This window comes from Lutra lutra, chromosome 1 (assembly GCF_902655055.1).
Source record: "Lutra lutra chromosome 1, mLutLut1.2, whole genome shotgun sequence".
In the NCBI taxonomy this organism is placed as follows: domain Eukaryota; kingdom Metazoa; phylum Chordata; class Mammalia; order Carnivora; family Mustelidae; genus Lutra; species Lutra lutra.
In genome coordinates, this window is record NC_062278.1 from 221,877,035 (window position 1) to 221,903,674 (window position 26,640).

Below are 26,640 nucleotides of genomic sequence, written 5' to 3' on the forward strand. Positions count from 1 at the left end.
TCGTTAGGAAAAAAGAAAAGCCCAGTCGCAGTGCCTGGACATTCATCCCGTTGTTGGATCCCATTTCCCCCTCCCCTTCAGCACATCTGGGCTGCATCTGTGACTTGCTGACCGATGCGGCACGAGGGAAGCGGCCCTGTCCGAGGCAGGCCTAACTTTCAAGAGGCCTGGAGCTCCTGTCCGGTTCTCGGGGACTCCTGGGATCCCACCTAAGAAGTCCCACTGGCCGCAGCCCTGGGGACGTGCGACCATACAGAAGGGGAGAGAGTCTGCCTGAGGCCCCAGCTCGGCCCACCTGTGAGTTAGACGCCACCAATGACTCCTATCACCCCTGCCTTGGACAGAAGAACCACTCGGCTGAGCCACATTCCGGGCTCCCGGAACTGTGAGTGGTAATAAAGTCTGGGGGCCGCTGGTTACACGGAGATAGCCCAGGACTCACCCCTTCAAACCTTCCTGGCAAGCCTGCTTCACAGTTAAAGCTCTCCATTCCTCGCGGCTCTGCCCCGGACCCGGGGGCATGGAGAGAGCCTAGGTCCCTGCCGCCTGCCTCTGTTTCTCTCCCGGCAGTTTGTTCGCTGTGAGAAGGGTCCTCACCCGCACACAGGTGGCAGCTCAGCGCACGCTTCCTTTCCCTCTGCCCCCGCAAACGCCAGCCAGCTGCCCTCTGCTACCCGAGTCCGGGGAGTGTCCCTTGGGAGGCTGCCCGAGAGGGCGAGATCCGCCTGGTGCCGGAAACAGGTGATTCTGAGTCCTGGGTATTGGGGTGAAGTGTAGAAGAGGAGGTGTAGGGAGAGGTCCGGAAAGGGACACGGGCCAGGTCTAACTGCACCACCAGCCACCGCCCGGGCCGCTGCAGGCCCTCCCCAGGGGCATTTCCCAGCCTCTGCGTCACCTGCTGTGGCCGGTGGCGAGCAGCTGTGTGTGGCTACTGAGCCCTTAAAATATGGCTGGTGTGACTGAGAAACGCCTTTTTTTTTTTTTAAGTTTTATTTTTTTAAGTAATCTCTACACCCAACATAGCTCAAATGCACGACCCTGAGATCAAGAGTCACATGTACTCCCAACTGAGCCGGCCAGCCATCCTGAAACCAAATTTTATTTTATTTTTTTTATTTTAAAATATTTTATTTATTTTTATTTATTTATTTTTAAAAAACATACCTCCCAATTTTTTTTAAAGATTTTTGTTTGTTTGTTTATTTGACAGAGATCACAAGGAGGCAGAGAGGCAGGCAGAGACAGAGGGGGGGAAGCAGGCTTCCCACTGAGCAGAAAGCACGATGTGGGGCTCGATCCCATTACCCGGAGATCAGGACCTGAGCTGAAGGCAGACACTTAACCTACTGAGCCACCCAGGCGCCCCTATTCTTTTTTTTTTTTTAATTGACATATAATTGACATATAACCGTTGTGTAACCTTAAGGTGTACAATGTGTGCTGATTGATACATTTAAATATCTCCACGTGAATAGCACCATAGTTTACTTAGCACCTCTGTGAGGTCACACGACTACCATTCCTCTTTTGTGGTAGGATAGTCTGTTTCTACTGGGACCACATTGCTCTGCATAGCAGTCCCAAGGAGGCTTTTGCTTTTTTATTTTTTTTTTTTCATTTTTGAAAGATGAAATCTATCAAACACAGAACCACCATCTATAACTTGTATGTCCGGCATATACAATAGAACCTTCACAACCAGCAGGCTTACAAAATCGAATGTGACCACCATGTTGAAGCCCCACTGTCTCTACCTGTCCCCACGTGCCACCACCTCCATCACCAGACAAAACCACTGTGTCCGCTTTTCCTTCCAATTCTATCACTTTTGTCGGACCCCTAAATGACACATCGGCCGGGTCAGCCAGGTTTGGAATTCTCATAAACATGGTAGAATAGTGTTGGATTTCTTCTGCGCTTTGCTTTCTTTGCACGATCTTACGTCTGGGAGGCCATTCTGTGATTGGGTGTTCCCCGAGGCACTTTCCTCTTCACCGCTGTATAATATTCCATAGCATAAATATACAGGGAGCTGTGGGTCCATTGTTTGATGGATATTTGGGTTGTTTTGGGGTTTTGGTTCCCTATTACGACAAGCAGTGAGGGTTTCAAAACCCAAACGAGATCTTCTGTTATGGGATGAGGACTTGAGACAGCCCTCGGACAACAGCCTGTAAGACCCTGACACTCTCAGGCGTATAGACTGCAAGGACTTGAGTCCTTCCACCAATAGTGTGAACCAGCTGGAAGGGAATTTTTGTGAAGCCCCGGCCAGAGGACCCAGCTAAGCTGCATTCGGATTCCTGAGCCCTGGAAACGGAGAGAAGAAATGGGAGTTGCTTTAAGCGTCTGCATTTGGGGCTACCTGTTAGGCAGCAGTAGCTAGCTACTACGCCAATGTCTGATTACATGTTTGTCTCCCTCTTTAATATCTGTCCCTGAAGCCACTTAAAAGTGTCAAGTTGAGCAAAAATAAAATGGCTGCACTAAGCTTTGGCGAAGCTTGATTTTAAAGTCAGCTTTTCCTCTCTTCTGCAAACCTCCCCTCCTCCTTTCTTATCCTTCTGTTTCAGGAACCCAGAACCACCACGAACACGGCTGATAGCACAAACCCAATTCCTGCTAGATCCTGTGCTTCCCTGCAAAATGCCCCAGCGCCTTCCTTGGAGAGGGCTCAAGGTTTCTGAAGGCTGCCCCCAGCCGTAGCCTCCTTTGCCGGGCATCGCAATAAAGTTATTGTCCCTCTTTATCCCAAACTCTTGGCTTAGTGTTATTACGGTCGCCCGAAGCTCCAAGGTTGATTTTGGACATCTCCACCTGCTGGAAGTTCTCCCCCAGTGCCCTGACCTGCAGGACTAGACTCAGAGTTGGCCTGGTCCCGTTCCCTGGGAGGCTTTCTCTCCGCACGTTCAGACCAGGAGGTTGATCTCCTCCTTCTCTCTGAGTCCTGGCTTAAATGTCAGCTTCTCCAAGTCAAAGCCCAGCCTTCTGCAGAGGGACCCACCCAATTTTAAAACGCATCCCCACACACCCCACTGCCCCCCCAAACCCGTTCAACCCTGTTTTCCCCCATTTCCCGTCTTCCCATACTCTATGTCATTTGCTTATTTGTGCTGTGTGTGTCTGTGTCCTGTCTCTCAGCTCCCCCCGTACCCCTTGCCTCAGAGCAGGGATCTTTGTTGGGGCCGAATTGCCCCAGCGCCAGTGCCTGGCTCGGGGAGAAGTTCGCCAGGATTCGTCCCTGTCTCTAATGCAGTCCGCTCCCTTAAACCCACGGCTTCCTGCCAGCCTCAGCGTCCCCCTTCCCGCCCAGCTTCCACCTGCGATTATAGGTTCAAGCCCCCCAGGTCCCCGAAGCCGGCTCCTAGACTCCAGGGTTAGCGCAGGGCTCTGGAACCAGGGGTCCGGAGCCCCCAGTCCCCTCCGGGCTCGGGAATACGCCGCGCCGCCCAGCCAGGCTCCGGCGTCCGGCCCTTCCCCGGGCTCCGGAATCCCGGCCTCACAGATCCAGGCTCCGGAATTCAGGATCCGGGTTCTCGAGCCGGGCCCGGAGCCAGTGGCAGCCGTTGGACGGAGGTTTTTGAAAGATGTGGCGCCAAACCCTGCGCGGGGCGAGCGCGGCGGCGGGAGGGGCGCGGAGCGCACGGCTGGGACGGGGCCTGACGGGCTGCACCGTGCGGGCGCGGACCCTCCTACCCCGTACCCGCACCCCCGTCCACAGAGCAGACAGTCATCAACTCTCTTGCGCCCCAGGGCCGGCGGGTGGGGGGTTCGCGTCCCGCCTGCGCCCCGCCCCGCCCCGCCCCGCTGGGGGTTCCGTGCCTTAGTTTCCCCCGCCGGCCTTGCCCCGGAGCGTCCTGCTGCGTGCCTGGCGGGGGCAGCCGGCGCAGTGGGCAGCCCAGCCTGGCAGGGCGGAGGGAGCCGGGAGCCCGGACTTCCGGCTCCGCAGAGGAGGGGGGCGGGGGCCTGGCAGCCGCGGTTCCCGCCCCGCCCGTCCAGCGCCAAAATTTGAAAATTGCGGTCACCTCCCAAACCGCGCGGGGAAGGGGGAGCCCAGGGCCCCACCCACGGGAAGCGCAGGGCTTTCTGGGACTTGGAGTCCAGCCCCCAGGGGTCCCGCGTGTGTGGGGGCTGCTCCGGGCACCCGAGCCCAGCCCAGCGCCCAGGGGTCGGGGCGGGGAGTAGGGACCAGACTCGTTTGACAGACACGAGGGCTGAGGCCCAGGCCTGTCCGGGCAGCCCGTGCCGCCGGGAGGGGACTGGCCTCCTGGCCAGGGAAAGACCGGGAGGCGGAGAGGGGCGAGAGCCGTTCGCGGCGGGGTGGGACCCTGCAGGGCCCTGAGCGGGGGGGCCAGGTCGGCCAGGGCTCTGGGCAGCGGTCAGAGGAGCTCTGGTGAGGAGGGGGCTGCAGCTAGGTCTGGGGGCGGGGAGCGCTGACAAGGTGACCCCATGCCACCCTCAAACCTCAGTCACTTTCCTCCCGCTCCGGCCCTGCCCCCTGCAGTATCACGGATCCGTTTTAAGTGCCCTCGCACCCTACATCCTACCCACCGTCTCCTCTGTGTGATGACGGCACAGGCACCGATACCGGGTTTCAAGCACAAAGTCACTTTTGAGAAGGCAGCACAGTGACCGTCTAGCTGGGGACTGTTCCTGACTGGGTTCTAAGCTGGGGCCCTTGGCTTTTGGTGAGAGGGGAATACAGAGTGAGTTTCAGGTGTTGAAGACAGGTGAGCATCCCGGCCCTCCGAGGGCTGGAAGGGCAATCACGTTCTCGTGTGACATTTGCAGGAGTCCCCAAGCGAGGCTGTTTCAGCCCAATTCCCCAAGGTGGGATGTCTGGGAAGGAGGAGTCCTCCCCGCAAGTTCCAGGGTGAGGGGAAGGAAGTGTTTCTCCACTGGGGGTGATGACAGGGGGAAGTCATTTGGTTATTTGAAGTCATTTGGTTATTTGGTTATATATGAAGACATTTGGTTATTTGGACTGGAGTGGGGCAATGGTGCTGCTGGCATCAGGTGGAGGCTGGGGTGCCCAGAGGTGGTCCTCCACATCTTGCCCCACCACAGAGAACAACGGGGCCCCGGGTGGTGTGCTGAGACCTGGCCTATAGATTCCCCTCCGCGGGATGTCTTACATAAGTGGGATTGGGTAGTATGTGGCCCTTTGTGCCTGGCTTCTTTCAGTGAGGTGTTTCTTTTCTTTTCTTAAATTGAGGTGTCATTGACATGTTACGTTGTGGAAGTTGCAGGTGCACGACCTGCTGATCTGAGGTTTGCGTGCATTGTTGAAGTGATAACAGTAGGTGTGGTTGGTATCCGTCAGCGCACATAGTTACTTTCCGACCTACAATACAGTGTTATTAACCTCAGCCACCACACTGTGCCTTATATCCCTGGCACTTACTTATTTTATAACTGGAAGTTTGTGTCTTTTGACGGTTTCGCCTGTGTTGCCCACCTCCCACCCCTCCACCGGCAACCTCCAGCAACCTGTTCTCCGCATCTGCGAGCTCAGTTATTTTTTTTAACTTAATTAATTTTTTTTTTTTTTTTCGTAATCTCTACAGCCAAGCTGGGGGCTTGGACTCACAATGCTGGAGTCGTATACTCTTCCGGCTGAGCCAGCCTGGCGCCGCTGTGAGCTGTTATTTATCTTATCTTACCATTATTTTATTTTGATCGTACCTGTAAGTGACATCCCTGAGCGTGTTTGCGAGGTCCCTTCACCTTTCATTTTAACAGGACTCCAAGGAGGGAGGGAGGTTGTACAAGTGGGGAAGGTGGGCATTGGAAAGAAGCCCGTTGTCCCTCGGGGGCGAGCTGGGAGTTGCAGGTCCGGGGGCCTGGCCCTGAACGCTAGTGGTTTCAGGAACAGCGATGGACAGAGCGGGAAGCGGAGCGGGAGGCGAGAGGAGCCTTGCCGGCGCGGGAAACTACAGCTCCCGGCTTGCCCCGCGCAGCCGCGACAGACTACAAGTCCCAGGCTGCTCCGCGGCGGCGGGCGCCGGGCGCCATCTTGGTCGGCGGCGCGGATTGAATGAGCCCGCCGCGCCGCGGCCGCCGTCCCGAGCCGCGCGGGCCCCGAGCCGCCGCCGCCGCCACCGCCGCCATGGCCACGCCGCTGCCCGGCCGCGGGGGCGGACCCGCCACGCCGCTGTCGCCCACGCGCCTGTCGCGGCTGCAGGAGAAGGAGGAGCTGCGCGAGCTCAATGACCGCCTGGCGCACTACATCGACCGTGTCCGCGCACTCGAGCTCGAGAACGACCGGCTGCTGCTCAAGATCTCCGAGAGGGAGGAGGTGACCACGCGCGAGGTGGGCGCTCAGCCGGGGCTCCGGCCTCGGAGGGTCCCCGGGGGTTCCCGTGCGCGAGAGGGGACGCCGGCCAGGCCCCGCCCACCGGGGGGGTCCTCGGGGTTTCGGGGGGCCCTAGGGGCGCACGCGGGGCTAGGCCTCGGCCTCTGAGGGTACCCGTGGGGTTTCGGGGATCTCCCGTGGGTGAGGCTCGGAGGCCGGGCGGGCCCTGCCCATAGAGGGGATCCTCAGAGGTCTCGGGGGTGCCCCAGGCGACTGGTGCAGACTGGGGCAGGCCCCGCCCACCGCGGCGTTTTTTCGGGGACCTCGGAGCGAGGGGCGCACCCTGGAGCAGGCCCCGCCCACTGAAGGTTCCCCTGGGCTTTTCGGGGGACCTGTGAGCGAGGGGTGCGCCCTGGGACAAGCCCCGCCCGCCGAGGGGCCCACAGAGGGGTTCGTGAGCCCACCGAGTGAGGAATGCAGTCTGGGGTAGACCTGTCCTCTGAGGGATCCCCTAAGGGATCAGGGGCCCCCTGTGCGACTGGTGGATGGGGGGCAAGCCCGAGCCCTGAGTGGTCGGGGGGTATCTGGGGATCCTTTGGCCGAGAGGGTGTGAGCCAGAGAAAGCCCCGCCCCTAAGGGAGAAGCGGAGAGTCTCGGGGCTGTGTTAGGGTGTCCTGGCGTCCCGGGAGGAAATCTGGTGGGGTTCTGTGGTCTCAGAGGAGCCTGAGTTCAAGCTCTCTGAAGGGACCCCGAGGAGGGGTGGAGGACCTCAGTGGCGGGGGGAGGTCTGGGGGAGGCCACGGTGCTCTTCTCTGCGGAACTCTCCAAGGGTCCTGGGATGAATTCTGGGGAGTTGAGGGACTAGGGAGGTGGTTAGGCTGTAGGCTCCATCTCTTACTGGCACCTGGGGTGGGTGGGCACGGGAGGGGAGGGGGTCCGATGCCCCCGGGTCCCATGCCCCCCGGTCCCATGGGAAATTTGAGAGGTCCTCAGTTGGGCCCTGGGGTACCCGCTTGGCCGATGGGCTGGAGCCTGGTGGGGATGGGGAGATGTCTGGTCTTGGGGATCCAGTGGGAAGTTTGGGATTCCAGGTGGGTCCCAGGGCTTCACTGCAGACTGAGGGAGAAGGGGCTGGGTAATCCCCGCCCTCTAGGGGCATGGGAGGGCCCTTGTCTGGGGGTCCTGGGTGGGTTCTTTCCTTGCTTGGGGACTGTGGTTCCAACCCAACTCCCCCCTCCCCCTGCCCCAGTTCCCCCGGGCCCCAGGCTCTCTTCTCACTTAGCTGGACCCTGCTGGCCCCTTTCCAAAACCAAGTGTGATTGCTGGGAATCAGGATGGCTGGTGGGAGAGTGCTCACCTTGTGGTTCCCCCTGAGGGCCCCCTAGGAGAGCCAGGCCCCTATCCTGACCGTGGGCCATGTGACAGTCTTGTGGGGGTCATTTTGGGGAGCCACTTACCCTTTGGGTGACCCTGGGCAAGTCATTTAAACTCCCTGGGTCTCAGTGCCTCTTCTTTTTTTTTTTTTTTTTAAGATTTTATTTATTTATTTGAGAGAGAGAGATCACAAGTAGACAGAGAGGCAGGCAGAGAGAGAGGAGGAAGCAGGCTCCCTGCCGAGCAGAGAGCCCGATGCGGGACTCGATCCCAGGACCCTGAGATCATGACCTGAGCCGAAGGCAGCGGCTTAACCCACTGAGCCACCCAGGCGCCCATCAGTGCCTCTTCTGTAAAATGGAGATGACAGAGCCACCCCCGTTTTGTTCTAGCTGGCTGGCCGGGCGTGTTAATGCGCGTTTTGTAGAATAAAGGACGGGCGCCCCGGGGGACCGTGGGTTGTCGCCCCTGATTAACAGTAGCCAGGACGGGTCAGCTCAGAAAGTGGCCTGGGTTATGACGGGGAGGAGGTTTCGCTGGAAGGTGGTGCTGTCGGTGTTGCGGGAGTGGGTGCGGGGACTGGATTCAAACTCTGATGCAAACTCGGGCAAAGTGCTTTGAGTTTGTGTGACCTTGGGCAGGTTTTGTCATCAGTCTCATGAGGCTAGAATTGTCCGCACCCCCCCACCAGGTGGCCACCTTCCAGAGCGGTGCTGGGGTATTCAGGGTGCGGGTCGGGTTCCTGCCTGCTGGGGTGCCTTGTCTTTCTCCTGGCCTTGCAGGTGTGGTGCTGGCAGGCAGCCCTCTGAGGGTGATGGGCCGGCTGGGCCCACGGCATGGGAGCCCCCTGGGGCTGGGTGGGTGTTGTACCTAGAGCGCCAGCAGGAGGGCCTGGGGAACCGGATCCCGCTGGTCTGAGAGGGGCCGTTTCCTTCCCAGCTGGTGAGGTGAGGTCTCCCAGTCTCTGCCGGCTCCTGGGAACAAAGGATGTGTTGCCACCTCTGGTAAACCTGCCCCACCCTGGGCTCAGGGGCGGGCCAGGGGCTCTGGGTGTCCCCAGGCTGAGGGTCAGGCTACCAACTGGAGCTGGGGACTTGCCACCAGCAGGTTCTCCTGGAGCCTCCAGCTGCCCCTGAGGCCAGGTGATCAGTGCCCCTGGGAACTGGGCAGTGGAGGGAGCTGGCACCTGGGGAAGGAGGGGCGCTGGAGCAGTCCGTGCAAGGGGGGGATCAGTGGGGGGCGCTGTCACAGGCTTTCGGAGAGCACCCTGGTAGTGGCCTTGGCTACAGTGGGGCCCAGGCTGGAGGGGCCCTGAGAGGTGGGTGGGCAGAAGCCGGGTGGGGGCTGGGACTGGATGGTGGCTCCAGGAGGGATGTGGGCGGAGCTGGGTGCCTGGTGCCCCCAGGAGGATGGTGGTCATCATGCGGGGGCGCTCCTGGCATGGAGTGGGTGGGGGAAGGGGTACTGCTCACTCTATTCCCCCCCCAGTGCTCAGGATGACCCCATCCCAGAGATGTTCCAACCCCAAATCCCATTAGGAGAAGCCACTTACGGACCCCTTTGAAGATGCCTTTTACGGTGTCCTAAGTGTGCCCCGAGCCTGTAACAAAATCTGGACAGTGGAGGTGCGCGAGGGAAGACGGAAGCTCCCAAGCCCTTGCCACCCTCCTGCACGTGCCGCATGCGGGTCCCACCGGCCGCTCTGTGCTGAAGAGCCACGTGCTCGTGTCACTGGAGGGCTTCTAGAAGGGCTGGGGCCAGGCTCGATTTCTGTTTGAGCGAGGTCTTGGGTGCTGGCCGGGAGAGGGGGGAGTCAAGAGGGAGAGACAGTTCTCCAAGGAGCCTCCCCACTCGGGTGTTAAGTTCCTCCGACCTTCGGTTTCTTTTCTCTCACCTGCCCAGGTGTCCTGTTGCTGCCGGGGGGTGGGGGCAGGTAGGGCGCCCCCCCCCCGGGTGGACCCTGGGAGCAGGGGCGCTGCACGGCGAGCCTGGTGGGAGAAAGTAGCCCTATGGGCTGTCTGTGTCCGGGGATTGCCTGCAGAACCGTGGTTCCCGGCTGGGAAGGTTCCATCCCCCGGAGACGCAGGAACAGGGAAAGGCCACCTCAGGTTATCTGGACACCCCCGCCCCCACCATGCTCCCCCTCCCTGGCCAACACATGCTAACACATTTGTTCATTCTTGGTACTTGAATAATGCCATTAAAGACAAAACAAAAGGCCCCGGCCATCGGTCTCCGGTCGGCTGTGGCCGGGCCGCAGGGGCCATCGCAGGGGCCGGGCCACAGGGGCCAGGGGCCAGCAGAGCACCTGTTCGGGCTCTGAAAGACGCTCTGTGTGTGTGTCCTCCACAAGAGTTTTCTGAATCGTCCCAGGGCCACAGAGTGGGGTTGGCAGATGTTCTCTGAAGAGGGCCGGAGTCTGCATTTTCAGCTCTGTGGGCTGGAAGTCTCCGCCGTGGCTCCTCAACTCAGCAGTTGGAGTGGAAGCTGCCACAGACACTACATGAAGGAACGGGCCAGGCCGTGTGCCAAGAAAACTTTATTTATACACACTGAATTCCTGTCACCGGCCTGTGTCACAAAATCTCTTTCTCTTTTCTTCCCCTCAGCCACGGACTGATGTAGAAACTACTCTGGGCTTGCAGGCTGGACACACGCAGAGGGCGGGATGGGTTTGGCCGCGGCCCGGGTGTGCCCCTGTGAAGACAAAGGGACGTGCGCCCGCACGTGTGCGCCTGCACGCGGGGGTGTGAAACGCTGCGTGAACTTTGTACCTGTAGCTAGTAATCTCTGTGCCCATGCGGCTCGAACTTCCTCCCTGACACCGAGAGCCGCGGGACAGAGCCAGCCAGGCGCCCCAGAACCTGGGACTTGAACCAGGACACTTGAGGTGACTGCGAGAGCATGGCCTCAGAGCCTAGAGCAGTCAGGACGAGCGAATCCAGGGGGGACCCAGAAGTCTCAGTTGTGGAGACAAATAATACGATGTATTTTTACTTACCCAACTTTGTCAGGCTAGTATTGGATTTACACAAAAATGGCCAAGGACGTGCAGGGTCCCACGTCCCCCAGCACAGTTCTGTTAGCGTCTCACAGTCATGTCTCTGTCACAGTGGTTGTATCAGCGTTGATGCTGTAGCGACATCCTGGGCGAACACCCATGCTCTTTGGATGTCCTCCATTTCCCCCACTCCTCTGGCCCGGGACGCCCTCGGGACCTCACACGGTGTTCAGGTGTCACGTCTCCTTGGGCCCCTCTGGACCGAGAGTGTTTCTGAGATTCCCAGGGGTCGATGTCCCCCGGTAGCCACGAGGAGCGCTGGTCAGGAGTTTGGGGGCAGGCTGGTGTTTCCTCATGGTTAGGCCAGGCAGGGGGCCCAATAATATTTTAATGGATTGTTTAAAAAATTAAAATTAGTGGCACACCTGGCTGGCTCACTCAGTGGCGTGTGTGAATCCTAGTCTCAGAATTGTGAGTTTGAGCCCCATGTTGGGGGTAGAGTTTACTTAAAAAAAAAAAAAAAAAAAAAAAAGTTAGTGCAAACCCGCCCTGGGAATGAAGTATCGAGAACTTACGTACAGTGTCACCACTGCTGGCTTCTCCTGCCCCATGCCCCAACCTGGCTCAGGGCTCGGTGGCCTTAGTGACTGTCGTGTTGGTCACTAGTCATCCCGGGACCCCTGCCTGGTGAGGGGAAGGTGTGAGAGAAAGGGTGGGGGTCAGGGCAGGGGATTTTGTGCGTGCCCTCCCTCAGGCTTAGGAGAGTTCTGGAAGGTGAGATGGCAGGAGGCAGAACAAGGACACACGGTAAACCCAGGTACGCTTGGAGACAGGAGCGGTCACTTTTGTGAACTGAGCTTGATTCCAGAATCCCGTTCCCAGAGGTGCAAACATCAGGCGTGGCCACAGGTGACCAGCTCTGTGCGGGGGAGGAGCCTTGCTGTCCGGGGTGGGTGATGGCCACAGCCAGGGGACAGGAGGGAGGTTGTCTCTGCTCCCCTATCGCGTGTCCTCTTGGAATCGCCCCCAGTGGACATCCTCTGCCCTGCACGTGATGGGTCCGGAGAGACCAGTTTCTTTTTTTTCTTTTTTTTTTTTTTTTAAATAATTTTTTTTTTTTATTTGACAGACAGAGATCACAAGCAGGCAGAGAGGCAGGCAGAGAGGAGGAAGCAGGCTCCCTGCTGAACAGAGAGCCCGATGCGGGGCTCGATCCCAAGACCCCGGGATCATGACCTGAGCCGAAGGCAGAGGCTTTAACCCACTGAGCCACCCAGGCGCCCCGAGAGACCAGTTTCCTATTCCATGCCTCAGTTTCCCCATCTGTGAGATAGGGCCAGGAGCCCACATCCCGTCTCACCTATGGGATGAAGTGACTGGGAGCTGCTGTCTTGAGGCCCAGGATGCCCAGGCCAGTGGAGGGGGCTCAGACTGGCTGTTAAAACCCCAACTCTTCTGAAGCGTCCCCCCTCCTGGAGGCCCCTTGGTCCCTGGGCAGCGGGATGCTGCTTACCTGACCGTGCAGCAGATTGTCGGCCGCTCCCGGCAGTCCCCTCTGCTCTGGGGCCTTCCTGTGGGAGGAAGGGTCCCGGCCGCACCCGCACCCACCCCCCCAAACTGCTGGCGTTTCATGGGAGGGGACGTGGTTCCGCTTTGAGCGGCGGCTCTGTGTCGTCCTCCATCCGCCTTCTGCGCCCGCAGGTCACTGAGCTGCAGTTCCCAGTGCCTGTGGCTCCGACGCTCCGCAGGTCAGCGGCTGGTGCGTGGGGAGAGGTGCACAGCCATCCCCTCCGAACATTGCCGCTTTCCCAAAAGAAGTCCCGTCCCCATCAGTTGTCACCCCAGCCCTCCTCGGCCCCCATGAGTCCCCTTCCCGTCCGTGGAGGAGCCTGGTCTGGGTGTGTCACGCGTGGACTCACACCCCACGTGCCCCTGTGTGTCTGGTTCCCTCCCTGCGTGTCGTGGGCTTGCGATCCATCCCCGGGGCAGCACGTGGGGGCCCTGCTGCTGGTGGTGGCCGGGGACGCTCATGCGTGTGGGGACACGCCGTGTGCATCATGCGTGTGGGGACGTGCCGTGTGCATCTGCTGGTCGGTGGGAGAGTGTTGGGCTTGTTTATACCTCCTGACTTTGGTGGGCTGAGCCGCGAACACGCAGCTTCGTATGCACGCGCGTCTTCTCCGGGCATGGAGGTCCCAGCTGTGGGGTCGCTGGGTTCCAGGGTCCGCTGCCCACCTGGCTGCCCAGGGCCAGGCCCATTTCCCACTCCCGCCCGCTGCCCACGGGGGCCCGAGGTTTCCCGGTGTTGCCACCAGCATTTGTTACCCTTTGTCTCTTGGACTCTGGCTGCCCTAGGGGGACCGAGGGGCTCTCTCACGGCCCTAGTTTGGTTCCAGATGTTTGTAACACCCGTGCCTGGCCCTCCGCATGCGGACGCGGGGGAAGGTTGGGAGCGAGAAGGCGGCGAGAAGCATGAGCTGTGTGCGCAGCTGGCGGGGGACCCGGGACCCGGAGAGCTGGGGCCGGCTGGGGTGCCCCTGGGGTGGGGGTGGGGGTGGGGGGGCCTCGGGAGGAGCCGTGTCCAGGCCGGGAGGGCCCGCTGTCGGTGGGGAGGGGGTCTGTCCTTGACCTGGGCCTGGCTGCAACCCCGCAGGTGAGCGGCATCAAGACGCTGTACGAGTCGGAGCTGGCGGACGCCCGCCGGGTGCTGGATGAGACGGCGCGGGAGCGGGCGCGGCTGCAGATCGAGCTGGGGAAGCTGAAGGCGGAGCTGGAGGAGGCCAACAAGGGGTAGGCGTGCGGCCCTCGGGCATCCTGGACACTGCTGGTGCGGGTCGGGCGGGCTGGCCGCTGGCGGGGGCATGCTCTGTGGCCTGGGCCTCCAGCCGGCCCTTCCCACCACCTTTGGTCCCCCAGCATCACTCAGCCCAGGGAAGCTTTTAAACCTGAGCTGCCGGGGCGCCTGGAGGGCTCAGCAGGTTAAGCCTCTGCCTTCGGCTCCGGGTCATGATCTCGGGGTCCTAGGATCGAGCCCCGAATTGGGCTCTCTGCTCCGCAGGGAGCCTGCTTCCCCCTCTCTCCCTGCCAGCCTCTCTGCCTACTTGCGATCTCTGTGTCAAATAAATAAATAAAATCTTTAAAAAATAAAAATAAAAAAATAGACCTGAGTGGCTCCCCCCACTCCCTCAGGGAAAGGACGGCCCCGGGCCACGCGGCCCAGCCTCCCCTCTCTGCCCTGAGTTTGGGAGCCACCATTGTGCTACCCCCTCCCCACCACCAGGCTGCGGGCCCCACAGACCTTGGCGCGCTGCCTCACGTGTGGTGTGGGGACCCTCATCCTCCAAGGCTCCTGTGGGGCTGTGGGGCTGCCCGCCTCCGTCCCCGCGCCACATCCAGGCTGTGGTCCCCGCTGGGCCCGACTGGCAGCCTTCAGGCCTGGCCTTTTCTCTTCTTCCAAAGTGCTTTGTCTTCTCTGGCTGCTCATGAGAGACAGGCCCGTGCACACAGTGCGGAGAGCCAGGTGCTGTGGCGGGGACGGCACCAGACTAAGTACTGGGTAGAGGACACCATGACACCACGATGACACTGGTGGCCACACGTGACCAGGGCTGGACTGTCATTGTCCCGCCTCAGTGTGTGTGGGGGGGTGGCAAACCGGGCCAGGCTTGTCCAGGGCCCCTCTGGTTGGCAGTGACCTGGACCGAGGCCTGGCTCCCAAGCCCCGTTCACAGTCCCAGCTGCTGACAGAGTCACCTTCACGTTTGTGGGATGTTTTCCTTCTTCTCCATTTTTGGGTTTAGGCAGTTTTGCGTGTCTAGGAAAATGAGTGGAAAGGCCAGAGTTTCCAAAGTCTCTGCTCTGGTTTCCCCACCCAGTAGCGGGCAAGCTCCGCCGTCGTGACCCACACATGGCACCCATGTAGCGTCACTAACCAGAGCCCGAGTCGACATTAGGCTTCCCTCCCAGCGGGGAGGTGCCTTCCACGAGCTCGGACACCTGCGTCATGACGACGCGTCTGCCCTTACAGCTTTGCTGCCCTAAAAATCCCGTGTTTCCCCGTCTCTCCGTCCCGGTCACTGCGGTCTTGCCTTTTCCAGAACATCTCAGACTCAGAGCCCCATGGGGTGTGGCCTCAGCCCAGCTGCTCTGGCTCAGGGACGTGCCTCAGGGGTCCCTCCGTGGAGAGCCACTGGAGTGGAAGCGTGCGCGAGGTGGCCCCGCGGGGTCCGGAACCTGGTCCTCAGCCAGGGAGCAATGCTAGACCCAGGGTAGACTATAGCCCACCAGTTTCATAGGATTTTTGTTTTTGTTTTTTAAAGATTTTATTCATTTATTTGACAGAGATCACAAGTAGGCAGAGAGGCAGGCAGAGAGAGGGGGGGTGGGGTGGGGGGGTGGGGGGGAAGCAGGCTCCCCGCTGAGCAGAGAGCCCAATGCGGGGCCCGATCCCAGGACCCTGAGATCATGACCTGAGCCGAAGGCAGAGGCTTTAACCCAATGAGCCACCCAGGCGCCCTATCGTAGGTTTTTTAATTAAAAGGGGATTTGTGCTTCTTGGGGAAGATTGAGGGAATTCCAGAGTCAGCACTGCTTTCCCTGTGGCCACTGAGGATTCCAGAAGGCTCCACACACCTGGGACTCTGGGTGTGGCTCCTTGTCTGGGCCAAGAAGTCTTGCTTTTTCCTGCTTTGCGGTCCCAGGTGATCACTGGCGAGAAAGTGGAAAATGCAAGCTAGTGTAAGGAGAAAAGTAAAAGTCTGCAGCAGCCTTGCCCCAGACAGACCGCGGGGCCGGTGTGAGCACCCGCACGGCCTTCCGTAAACTCACGGCGGACGCCGGACGCACCGGCAGGGTTGGGCTTGGGAGGCCACAAGCCTCTCGTGGATGTCCCCCCAGAGTCATTGGGTGTCCTCCGTGCTGGGATTTTATCCCAGCCATTGGGATGTTCCCGCACCCGGGACAGGTTCACCAGGGAGCCGTGGCTGTGAGAGGCTGGTCCCATTGTTCCGTGACGGCTTCTGTGGGTGACAGCTGTGCCCATTGTCTGCCGCTTCCCTCGGCCTGATGCAGGGTGCGGCGGGCGGCAGACAGGACACAAGGAGCGGCCGGTGCAGCGGGGCTGGCGGTAGGGACTCTGCACGTCTGGGCCGTCACTTTCAGTGGAGGCCCCTGCTCCACTGGGAAGGCCTCCGGTCCGGCGGCCGCCCTCTGGCCAGCAGAGGCTGCAGGTGCCACACTCCGTTCCCTCACTTCCTGCCCCCCACAGGAGCCCTTCCCGGGCAGGGAGCGGCTGCACGTAGGTCGAGTGGGTTCTCTTCCTGACCCGTTTACCAGCACATCCCGGCGAGGACAGGAGCGTGGGTGACCCGACCGATAGGTCAGATGCTCCCACTCAACCCTCCAGGACTGTCCCACAGATGAGGAAGCCGTGTTTAGCTTGATGCTCGGGAGACGTGGCCCGTGGGAGCCCCTGGTGCCCCTGCTTCCTGGGCCGTTCTGTGTAGCTTTGCAGAATGCAAATACTGGATAGTGTTTAGAGATTTTCCGCGTCAAGGCGGCTGTGTCAGCCCGGCGGGAGAGCGTGTGTTGGGCTCATTTGGTCAAGCCCCACGATGGGTTTAGAGATTATTCAAATGAACTTAAAAAAATTTTTTTTCCACATCACCTGATGCCTCTGTTCCAGTCACCCTGGCTTTGTGGCTGATCTTAAACTTGCCAGGTACACCTGACCCTAGGGCCTTTGCACTTCTGCTTCCTCTGCCTGAGCGCTCCTCTCCTGGAAATAATGGATCTGGTTTGTTCTTTTTTTTTTTTTTTTTTTTTTTAAGAGTTTATTTACTTATTTGATAGATCACAAGTAGGCAGAGAGGCAGGCAGGCGGGGGGGGGGGGGAAGCAGGCTTCCCGCTAAGCACGGAGCCCGATGTGCAGCTCGATCCCAGGACTCTGAGACCATGACCTGAGCCGAAGGCAGAGGCTTAACCAATTGAGCCCTCCAGGTGTCCCTTGCTCTGGCTCGTTCTTAATGCTCCCCTCATCCAGGTCTGTTTCCAGGACGACCCCAGGTGGCTCGTGCCCCTCCCTCATGTCCTGTCCTGCTTCTCTGCCCTCCTGATGCGGAGGGCTTCACTGTCAGCTCCACCCATGAGAAAGTTCCGCACCAGGAGAGCCCGGTGCTCCAAGGTGCATCTCTGGCAGGAGAGCCGGGACCGTGTGGCATAAGCTCGGGTGAGGACTGCGGGGACCCCGAGACCCTCATGGAGGATGGCAGTCAGAGGCGCGGCTGGAGCTCTGTGTTCCAGGGCTGCTGCTGAGGACACGGCAGCTTGGTGGCCGAAGCCACGGGTCCCTATGCCAGCCCCGTCCCCACCTCGTGCAGCGGAAGCTGCGTCCCCAGCGGTTCTCACTGGGTGCGTGGTTGCGGGGCTGGCCCCAGGGACGCTGCTTGGCCCCCATAGCACCCCTGTGTGAGCAGCACTTGGGGGAGACCGTCCCCTTGTTGGGGACGGCTCCCTTGGCTCCTGGGTGGGGGGTGGCGCACATTCTGCTCCTGGAAGGTGGCGAATTCCTTTGAGAAACGACCAGGAGCCCCAGGCCTGTGCTGCAGACAGCTGGGCATTAAAGAATCTGTTTGCCTCTTTAAAGTCGGGGAAATTGTCTCCTGGGGCGTCAGCTGGACCTGTTTCGAGAAGTGCATTAAGTTTACAAGTGAGATCGACTTTTCAAAGGGCAGCATTGTAACCTGCAACTTTACTAAATTATATGTTTTTTTTTTTTTAAAGATTTTATTTATTTATTTGACAGAGAGAAATCACAAGTAAGCAGAGAGGCAGGCAGAGAGAGAGGAGGAAGCAGGCTCCCTGCCGAGCAGAAAGCCCGATGCGGGGCTTGAACCCAGGACCTGGGATCATGACCTGAGCCGAAGGCAGCGGCTTAACCCACTGAGCCACCCAGGCGCCCCTAAATTATACGTTTTTTTTTTTTTTTTTTAAGATTTTATTTATTTATTTGTCATAGAGAGAGAAGCGAGAGTGAGCACAGGCAGACAGAGTGGCAGGCAGAGGCAGAGGGAGAAGCAGGCTCCCTGCCAAGCAAGGAGCCCGATGTGGGACTCGATCCCAGGACGCTGGGATCATGGCCCGAGCCGAAGGCAGCTGCTTAACCAACTGAGCCACCCAGGCGTCCCAAATTATACGTTTTTTAAAACATCATTCTCCCTTACGTGATCCCCCCCACGTCCAAAAATTACACAAAAATGACATTAAAGGGGCGCCTGGGTGGCTCAGTGGGTGAAGCCTCTGCCGTGGTCTCAAGGTCCTGGGTTCGAGCCCCGCATCGGGCTCTCTGCTCAGCGGGGAGCCTGCTTCCCCCTCTCTCACTGCCTCTCTGCCTTCTTGTGATCTCTGTCAAAAAAAAAAAAAAAATGACATTAAAGCTCTTTCCTTGAGGTCTTTTTGAGCGCTTGTACTTGTCAGCTGGTGGAGTCCTGGTGCGCGGAGCGGGTCTGAGGAAGGGTCGCCTTTTGTGCCAGCGGCCCGGGCCCCGTTACCTCGGGAGGTGCGCGCGGCTCAGAGGCCGGAGGGAGCCGGTCCTGGGGCTTCCTGGCACTGCCAGAGGCCCCCATCGTGCCCGACGGCTCGCCCTGCCTGCTCCTGGCTAACGCCTGCCCTTGACTCCCAGCTCCAAGAAGAGGGAGGGTGAGCTGGCGGTGGCTCAGGGCCGCGTGAAGGATCTGGAGTCCCTGTTCCACCGGAGTGAGGCAGAGCTGGCCGCCGCCCTCAGCGAAAAGCGTGGACTGGAGAGCGACGTGGCCGAGCTGCGGGCCCAGCTGGCTAAGGTGGGTTTCCAGCGGCCCCAGTGGCGAGTGCAGGGGTCTGGGGCGGCGGCCGGACGTCCCATCGTAGGGGAGCGGCCCAGGGCCAGGATGCTGGTGTCTGCTGGTCCCCAAGCCCTTGACACCCCCTGGAGTGTGTGTGTGTGTGTGTGTGTGTGTGTGTGTGTAAGGGGATCTCTGGGCCCCGAGAGGCCACACGGTGCAGTAGACTGACTCTCACCTCTGCGTCTGTCCTGTGTCCCAGGCGGAGGACGGTCACGCAGTGGCCAAAAAGCAGCTGGAGAAGGAGACGCTGACGCGTGTGGACCTGGAGAACCGCTGTCAGAGTCTGCAGGAGGAGCTCGACTTCCGCAAGAACGTCTTCGAGGAGGTGGGTCCGGGGGAGGGTCCTGCTGCCTCTTCCAGCCCCGGGGGCTGGGGGACTCTAGGTGCCTCCCCAGGCTCGTGGCCGCATCCCTCCACGTGGGCCTCCGTCTTCACGTGCTTCCCCCGTCTCTGCTCTCCTGTCTCTCATGGGGACACTTGTCATTGGTGTAGGGCCCACCGGGATGATCCAGAAGCTCGGATTTGGAGACTCTTATAAGTCCCATCTCCCAAGCCCCCCTTTCCAAATAAGGTCACGCTCCCGCTTCTGGGGATTAGGACGTGGACACATCTTTTGGGGTGCCACCGTTGAACACACGGCAGACCCTCTCTGTGAAAGGGCAGGGAGGGCCCGTCTGCATCCCTTGCTTCCTGGCCCCCGCCCCCAAGCTTGGAACTGGCCCCAGGCTCTGGGGTATGGTGGGCCCACCTGCCCTTCTGGCAGCTAGAGCTGGGGTTTCTGTGTCCTCTGGGAGGGGATGTGGCATCGGGGCCCCTCCCAGCTCATCATCACAGAGCTCATTGTCCTGTCACGGCCCAGAACGGAACCCTGAGGCTGCAGCTTCCTGCACTCAGTGCCCCGGGCGCAGGTGGGGGGCTGGCAGGACCGATGCCCATACGTCTGAGGAGTGGGCTCCAGCTCCAGCCCGGCCCCCTGAGAGCCAGGGCCAGGACAGCTAGCGGGGAGCCCCTGAAGGCATCCGCTGGAGACCCTGAGCCTTTGAGGGGGTCTGTACTTGTGAGGAGGGATCCCAGGAAGAGAGCCATGCGGGGACCTGTGAGGGGAGCCCGCAGGACAACCTGGAAGGGCTCCTGGCGGGGAGCCACCATGGGGGCCGCCGTGAAGGTGGGTGTCCTGGTCCAACGTTCCCCGAGGTTTACGGGTTCTTTGAGAACAGGACTGGCTTCCTTGAGAAGCAGTCCTCTTGGTCTTACAAGCTGTTGGCACAGTGTGAGTGACGGCCGGCCGTTCGGAGCGAGTTTCTCCTTCCCTCGGAGCCTAAGGCTGGGGAACGGCGCCCTCCGCCCACATCTGTATCTGGGGCAGTTGTGCTCTGGGGCCCAGACCTCCCGCTGGGTTTAGTGTCACTGTGGTGTCCGGCCGCTGTCCTGAGGCCTGGGTCTCTATGTCTCTGTCCCCAGGTACCTGGGATGGGCTCAGCAGGAATTCTTACTTTAAGATTTTTTTTTTTTAAGATATTTATTTATTTATTTATTTATTTGACAGATAGAGATCCAAGTAGGCAGAGAGGCAGGCAGAGAGAGAGGGGGAAGCAGGCTCCCCGCTGAGCAGAGAGCCCGATGTGGGGCTCGATCCCAGGACCCTGGGATCATGACCTGAGCCGAAGGCAGAGGCTTAACCCACTGAGCCACCCAGGCACCCCCTTACTTTAAGATTTTATTCATGGAGTTATTTGAGAGAGCGGGAGGAGGAGCGCCTGAGTGTGCGAGCAGGGGGAGAGGCAGAGGGAAAGGGAGTGGGACAGAATCTCAGGTTGGGTCCCCACCAAGTGCACAGCTGGACATGGGGCCGGATCGCACCACCCTGAGGTAGTGATGTGAGCGGAAACCAAGAGTCGGGTGCCCGACTGAATGAGCCCCCCCCCCAGGAGCCCCTTGTCAGGAGTTCTTTTAACAACAGCTTTATTGGAATGTTCCTGTTCTATAAAACTTGTAAAGTGTACAGTTTGGCTGGTTTTAGTACGTTTCCAGAACTGCTCAAACTTCATCTCTAACTAGACCGTTCTGTCGGCCCCAAAGCAACCCGGTCCCTGTCAGCCGTCAACACCCCCCCCACCCCCCCCCCCCCCCCCGTCCCCGCTCCCCCCTCCCCCCAGCGGCTGGATCCCCCTTCCCGTCCTGGTCTGGGCGGGTCACCCGCGTGGACTCACACCCCGTGCGTCGTCCTGTGTCTGTTTCCCTCCCTGCGGCCGTGGGCTTGGGGCCGTCCCCGGGGCAGTGCGTGGGGGCGCCTGGCCACTGGTCGCGGCCGGGTAGTTCCCCTGTGAGGGGGCGGGGGCACGTTTTATTTATCTGCTTGCCAGTGGGGGACGCCGGGGCCGGGTCCGCTCTGGTGGCCGTGACTCCGCAGCGGTTCGGGGGTCTGGGCGCCCACGTGGACTTGGGGCTCGGGGAGGGGGGAGAATTGGGGTTGTGGAGGCCGGGGGAGTGGTGGTGCGGGGCCCAGGGCGGGGCACTGACCGCGGCCCCGGGCAGGAGGTGCGGGAGACGCGGCGGCGGCACGAGCGCCGCCTGGTGGAGGTGGACAGCAGCCGGCAGCAGGAGTACGACTTCAAGATGGCCCAGGCGCTGGACGAGCTGCGCAGCCAGCACGACGAGCAGGTGCGCCTGTACAAGCTGGAGCTGGAGCAGACCTACCAGGCCAAGGTGCGGGCCGGCGGGGGCGGCGGGGGCGGCGGGGGCGGCGGGGGCTCCCTGCCCGCGGCGGGCCCCTCACACCGCTGTCCGGGCCCATCCAGCTCGACAGCGCCAAGCTGAGCTCCGACCAGAACGACAAGGCCGCCAGCGCCGCCCGGGAGGAGCTGCAGGAAGCGCGCGTGCGGCTCGAGTCTCTGAGCTACCAGCTGTCCGGCCTCCAGAAGCAGGTGACTCCCAGGGCCGGGCCCGCCCTCCCGGCGTCGGGTGTAGGCGAGCCGGAGCGGCAGCGTGGGTGACGCAGCACCCCTTCCCTCCTGGCCCGTGGGGCTGTTGGGCCCACCGGCCTCCGGAGCCCCCGGCCCCACCCCACCAAGGCCTCCTGCCCGCAGTCGGGGCCTGCCCGCGTCCGCAGCAGGCGGGGAAGAACCCCGCAACCCGGTGCGCTTCTCTGCGTGACCCGCAGAGGCCAGCCTGACCCGGCTGCCCGGACCCCCCCCCCACCCCCCGCCCGCCAGGCCAGTGCCGCAGAGGACCGGATTCGCGAGCTCGAGGAGACCATGGCTGGGGAGCGGGACAAGTTCCGCAAGATGCTGGACGCCAAGGAGCAGGAGATGACCGAGATGCGGGACGTGATGCAGCAGCAGCTGGCCGAGTACCAGGAGCTGCTCGACGTCAAGCTGGCCCTGGACATGGAGATCAGCGCCTACCGCAAGCTCCTGGAGGGCGAGGAGGAGAGGTGGGCGTGCTCTGGGGAGGGGGCGGGGCCGGAGTGGGAGGGATGGAGGGGCGGGGCCAGGCGAGAATCGCCCCCTCCCCCCACCGGGCTAGCGAGTGTGTCGGGCCCGCTGTCCCCTCCGTCCCGCAGGCTGAAGCTGACCCCCAGCCCATCGTCGCGGATCGCCGTGTCGCGGGCCACATCAAGCAGCAGCAGCAGCAGTGTGTCCACGGCCGGGCGCTCGGGCCGCAGCAAGCGCAAGCGGCTGGAGGTGGAGGAGTCGCCGGGCTCGAGCGGCATCGGCACCGGCACCGGCACGGGCAGCAGCAGCAGCACCACCAGCTTCCACCTGGCGCAGCAGACCTCGGCTTCGGGCGGCGTCAGCATCGACGAGATCGACCTGGAAGGCAGGTTCGTGCAGCTGAAGAACAGCTCGGACAAGGTGAGGGGCGTCTGGGGCTGGGGTGCAGAGCTGGGGGCGCCATCCTGGAGCTGTGTGTCAGACGCCGTGTCCCCTGTGCCAGGACCAGTCTCTGGGGAACTGGAGGATCAAGAGGCAGATCCTGGAAGGGGAGGAGATTTCCTACAAGTTCACGCCCAAGTACGTGCTGCGCGCTGGCCAGACGGTCACGGTAGGTGGCTGCAGGAGGGCCAGTGGTGGGGAGAGTGGCCACTGGGGGCGGTGGTGCGGGCTGGAATGTGGGGGGTTCTTGGGAAGCAGGCAGTGGTTTGGGATGGGGTGACTTGGCTCTGAGAACAGCTGTGTCCTGTCACTGGACACCTGTGTGCCGTTGTGCCCTTGTACCGTCCCTGGAGCCCTGTGGAGCCCTGGGATAACCTGTCAGCCTCCCACAGTGGAAGAGGGTCTGGGCTGTCTGGGCAGGCAGAGACCGAAGATCACAGGTGTGGACCCCTGAGGCTGATGGGCCTCTGGTTGCTGCTCAGCCTACATTTGCTGACATGAGTCCTTGGGCACCGCACCTCAGTGTCCCCTATACCCTCTCAACTGTCCTCCTCCAGCGGGACCCAGGGGGCAGGGACCAGGAACTAACTGATGGCATGTACTGGGCCCAGAGCCAGCACTGATGGGGAGGCCCTGCTGTGTCCCCAGGTGTGGGCAGCTGGTGCGGGAGTGGCCCACAGCCCCCCCTCAACGCTTGTGTGGAAGAGCCAGGACAGCTGGGGCACGGGCGAGAGTTTCCGGACCGTCCTGGTCAACGCCGACGGGGAGGTAGGTGCCTGAGCCTTGCTGGGGCCACCGTCTCCTTGCTCTGGGGTCCCTCCTGGAGGCTCCCTGCCTCATCCTTACTGCACCACAGGCTGGGCAGGAGCTCTGGGGTGCAGCTTTGGCCCACAGGCCAGGGAGTGTGCGACCTGGGGTTTGCGATGTGGCTCTCGGTCAGAGCATCCTGCCTGCCCGTCACCGAGACAGGTGGCCCCCGCTGCCCAAGGGGTCAAGTGTTCAAGTGTCCTTTCTCTTGCGCAGGAGGTGGCCATGAGAACTGTGAAGCAGTCCTCAGTGGTGCGGGAGACGGAGAACGGGGAGGAGGGAGAAGAGGAGGCCGCGGAGTTTGGCGAGGAGGATCTTTTCCATCAACAGGTAGAGGCTCCCGGGTGGCTCACGTGGACGCACCCTCAGCGCACACACGCACGCCTGCCCGCCGGGTCCCCAGGGCCATGCTGCTCACCAGCTCCTTGGCCACCGCCCAGGCCTCCCCCGCCAGCCAACCCAGGCCACACTGCCCGCTGCCAGAGATGGCCTGTCGGGGGACCGCCCTCGCCTCCTGGCTCTTGCCCTTGTGTGGACCTCAGGGTGGTGGCCCGGGGCCCCCAGGAGTGGGGTGTTGAACCCCAAACACCACCAGGCGGCACCGGTGTAGCCCTGAGGGTCCCCAGTGAGCGGGCTCTGAGGCCACTGCTGCTCCTGCCTGGGATCTCCGGGCTTCAGTGATGGGTTTTGGGGGGGAAGGGCTCCTGAGGCCTGGGGCCGAGCTACAGCCCCTCTGCATGGTACGACTTGTGACGGCCTGTGTGCTCGGAACAGAAGCAAGGCGGACGTGGAAGGTTCTGGAACAGGGACAGTTGAGGTTGAAGCCACTGGCCCCATCAGTTTGCTGGGAGCTGGTGTCCCGGGGGTGGGAACTGCGTGGCCCAGTGGGCTTGTGCGTTCCTCTTAGGCTGCTGGCCTTCCTTTCCAGGGGGACCCCAGGACCACCTCGAGAGGCTGCCGCGTGATGTGAACGGAACACGCCTCATCACTTGTCTTTACCCAGAGCCACTGAAAACTATTTTTCTATCATTGGCTGTCTTTACTCCTTGATACATTTCTAGAGGATTTCTAAGCGTACTGCCAGAACGCGGGCTAGGTGTCCGGGGTCTTTCCTGCGGGTGGGCTCCCTCGGACACTTCCTTCATCGCCACTGGCCAGACATTTTTTTGGTGCCCCATTTCACCATTTGGTTGAATTCGAGGCCAAGGACGGAATGGCTGACGGGGGTTGGGTGTGGAGGTTGGAAGGCCGGGGCTGGGCTCAGGGACTGCTGTCCCTCTGCCTCCCCCGCACAACCGGCTGCTGGGGGCCGCCCTGTGGGCCTCGAGTGCACGGAGAGCAGGGCTGCCGTGTCCAATGAAGCTCTTTAAGAGCCCAGTCCAGAAGCCAGGTTCTGACCTTGGGGGACGGCAGGCGCATCCCCTGTGGCATTTCGGTGGCCTGGCTGCAGGTGTGGCAGGGGCCTGGGTGCGGGTTTTGGCTGCTCGGCCTGGGCTCTGGGGCTCTGGTGTACTTCCTGGTGTGATGGAGAGCTGCCACAGGCCACACTGGGGCACTCAGCCGTGGGCCGCCTTTTCCCTTCCTGGCTGTCTGGTCCTTGGGTTTCTGGAGCTTTCTGTAGTCCAGTTCCTAAGCTTGCAGGACCTCGAGGCAGGAGAGAGAGCTGGAAACCCAGGGAACAGGGACAGCTCCGTTTGGAGACTTGTCACCAGGTAATCAGCCAGGGGGCAGGTGGAAGGGGAAGTGGGATCACCTGGGAAGCAAGTGTCCCCCGGGTCTCAAAGCCACTGTCCACAGGGCACAGCCACTTCCTGCCCTCCCTCAGTGAAGAGTGAGCCACTCGGCCACCCACAAGCTGTTCTCCCACTCTGTGCCTTGTGCATGGGGCTGAGTCCTGACCCCCACCATGTCCCGTATGCTCTGTGTGTGTCTTGCTGTCTGTCCTAGCTTCTGTGGCGACCTTTTCGCTGAAATGCTGTTTCTCAGAGGCCAGTGCTGGCTGATTCCACAGGACGGCTCCACGAACCCCCACCCAGCTCCCGGCTGCCATGCCGCCTTGGCGGTCCCTCACCGTGTGTACCCCTCCCACACAGATACACAGAAGTTATTTTTTTAATGGATATTTATTTTTTTACATTGGTCAGTACTCAGATTGCCGGATCCCGCTTCAGGCCTCATGCCAGCGTCCCTGGGACAGCCCCCCCCCCAGGGGCTGGAGTTGAGGGGGGCCATCTTGGTGACCTCTGAGGCCCCAGACGGCAAATTCCTTCAGAAAGCGCAGCTCAAGTCTTAAAGACGTCACACTGAGCCACGGAGGCAGCTGCCCCCAGAAGGCAGCCCGTTTACAAGCAGCCCGCAGCCGGCCCTTCCCAGCTCGCCCGACGCCGCCCTAGGTCCTCCGCACGCTTGCCTCCCGCCTCGGGCGGTCCGTCTCCCGTCCCTCGGAACCTGCTTGTGGTCGGAGGGTTGAGGCTTCTGCACCGAGAATCTGCCCGCAACCCCTTGCTTGAGGTCTAGTTCTTTCCATGGCTGCCCAGTACCCAGGCCCGAGGTCGGTTCTTCTCGTGGACAGAAACGGCTCACCACCATTCCCTGCCTTTCTGGGGGGCCCTGGGGAGCTCGCCCCGCCCCACGCAGGACCTTTCCCAGGAGAGCCGCACGCTGTGCGTCCCCCACCCCCATCCCGCCTCGCCCACTGCGGGCCTGGACTGCGGAGGCCGAGGCCTCGGGAGCGTGGGGCCGGGGTTATCCAGACAGTGCGCCCTGGCCTCGGCCGCGTCCTGCGATGTGTCTTGGGAGTGCGGATCGGGAGCCAGCCGGTTCCCCGCCTTACGCCCGCCCCGTGGTGGGCCTGACGGGCCCAGGGGGTGGGGGGGTGCCGGTGAGCCGTGCGGGGTCCCGTGTGTCCGCGCCGGCCCGGGAAGCAGTTCGTAGTTGTCCGCATTCTTAGGTTTAAGCCGCTTTAAAGGACCCGGGGACGGTTCCCTCGGCCAGGCCCCCCCGCTGCCCGGCCTCGGGCGCGCCCCGCGGGAGCACCAGCACGACCTGCGGGGGATGGGCAGGGGGCCACCGGCGTCCGTGAATTTGCATGCCAAACGTGTGGTCTTTCCTTTCTCCCGTGTTTGTAATACGCGTTTTACGACCGGACACTTTTGTACAACACGCCAATAAACATTTGGTTTTACTGCTGCCCCCGCGTGCGCTCTGACCAAGCTGCCCTGTCCCCGCCGGAGACCGGCGTCAGACACCACCGCGGGTCGGCCCCCGCCGCGGGTCACGTGACGTGCTTGCCGACCCGCGCGCATGCGCGGCACCCTACCCGCTCCCCGCGCTTGCGCGCACGGGTGGAGGACGCACGGCCTTGTGGTAATTGTAGTCCGACTCCTCCACCAGCACAGCTGGACTCCATT

The 26,640-nt window shown here is 61.3% G+C and overlaps 1 protein-coding gene across 3 annotated transcripts; it reads left to right on the top strand.

The window, feature by feature from the left end:
- Nucleotides 1-5,983: 5,983 nt before the first annotated feature.
- LMNB2 (lamin B2) lies at nucleotides 5,984-26,420 on the top strand. 3 transcript variants are annotated; one of them, XR_007123375.1, is made up of 13 exons: nucleotides 5,984-6,313; nucleotides 13,324-13,460; nucleotides 18,350-18,506; nucleotides 18,748-18,873; nucleotides 21,084-21,254; nucleotides 21,347-21,472; nucleotides 21,761-21,981; nucleotides 22,111-22,402; nucleotides 22,485-22,592; nucleotides 23,072-23,191; nucleotides 23,447-23,560; nucleotides 24,159-24,942; nucleotides 25,178-26,420. XR_007123375.1 is itself a non-coding variant. In XM_047707216.1 (12 exons), exons 1-12 carry the CDS (start codon nucleotides 6,038-6,040, stop codon nucleotides 24,198-24,200), a joined length of 1,890 nt encoding a protein of 629 aa, XP_047563172.1. In that variant the 5' UTR covers nucleotides 5,984-6,037; the 3' UTR covers nucleotides 24,201-26,420. The 3 variants fall into 3 exon arrangements, 1 of the variants encoding a protein (XP_047563172.1); XR_007123376.1 differs by having other exon boundaries at nucleotides 25,375-26,420; XM_047707216.1 differs by having other exon boundaries at nucleotides 24,159-26,420.
- The last annotated feature ends 220 nt before the right edge of the window (nucleotides 26,421-26,640 follow it).

Excerpts from the sequence above, each read along its gene's own strand:
- LMNB2 (XM_047707216.1), top strand. The coding sequence starts at position 6,038 with ATGAGCCCGCCGCGCCGCGGCCGCCGTCCCGAGCCGCGCGGGCCCCGA. Across the intron at positions 13,461-18,349 it reads CTGGAGGAGGCCAACAAGGG|CTCCAAGAAGAGGGAGGGTG; the intron begins GTAGGCGTGCGG and ends CTTGACTCCCAG. Across the intron at positions 21,982-22,110 it reads CTGGAGGGCGAGGAGGAGAG|GCTGAAGCTGACCCCCAGCC; the intron begins GTGGGCGTGCTC and ends TCCGTCCCGCAG.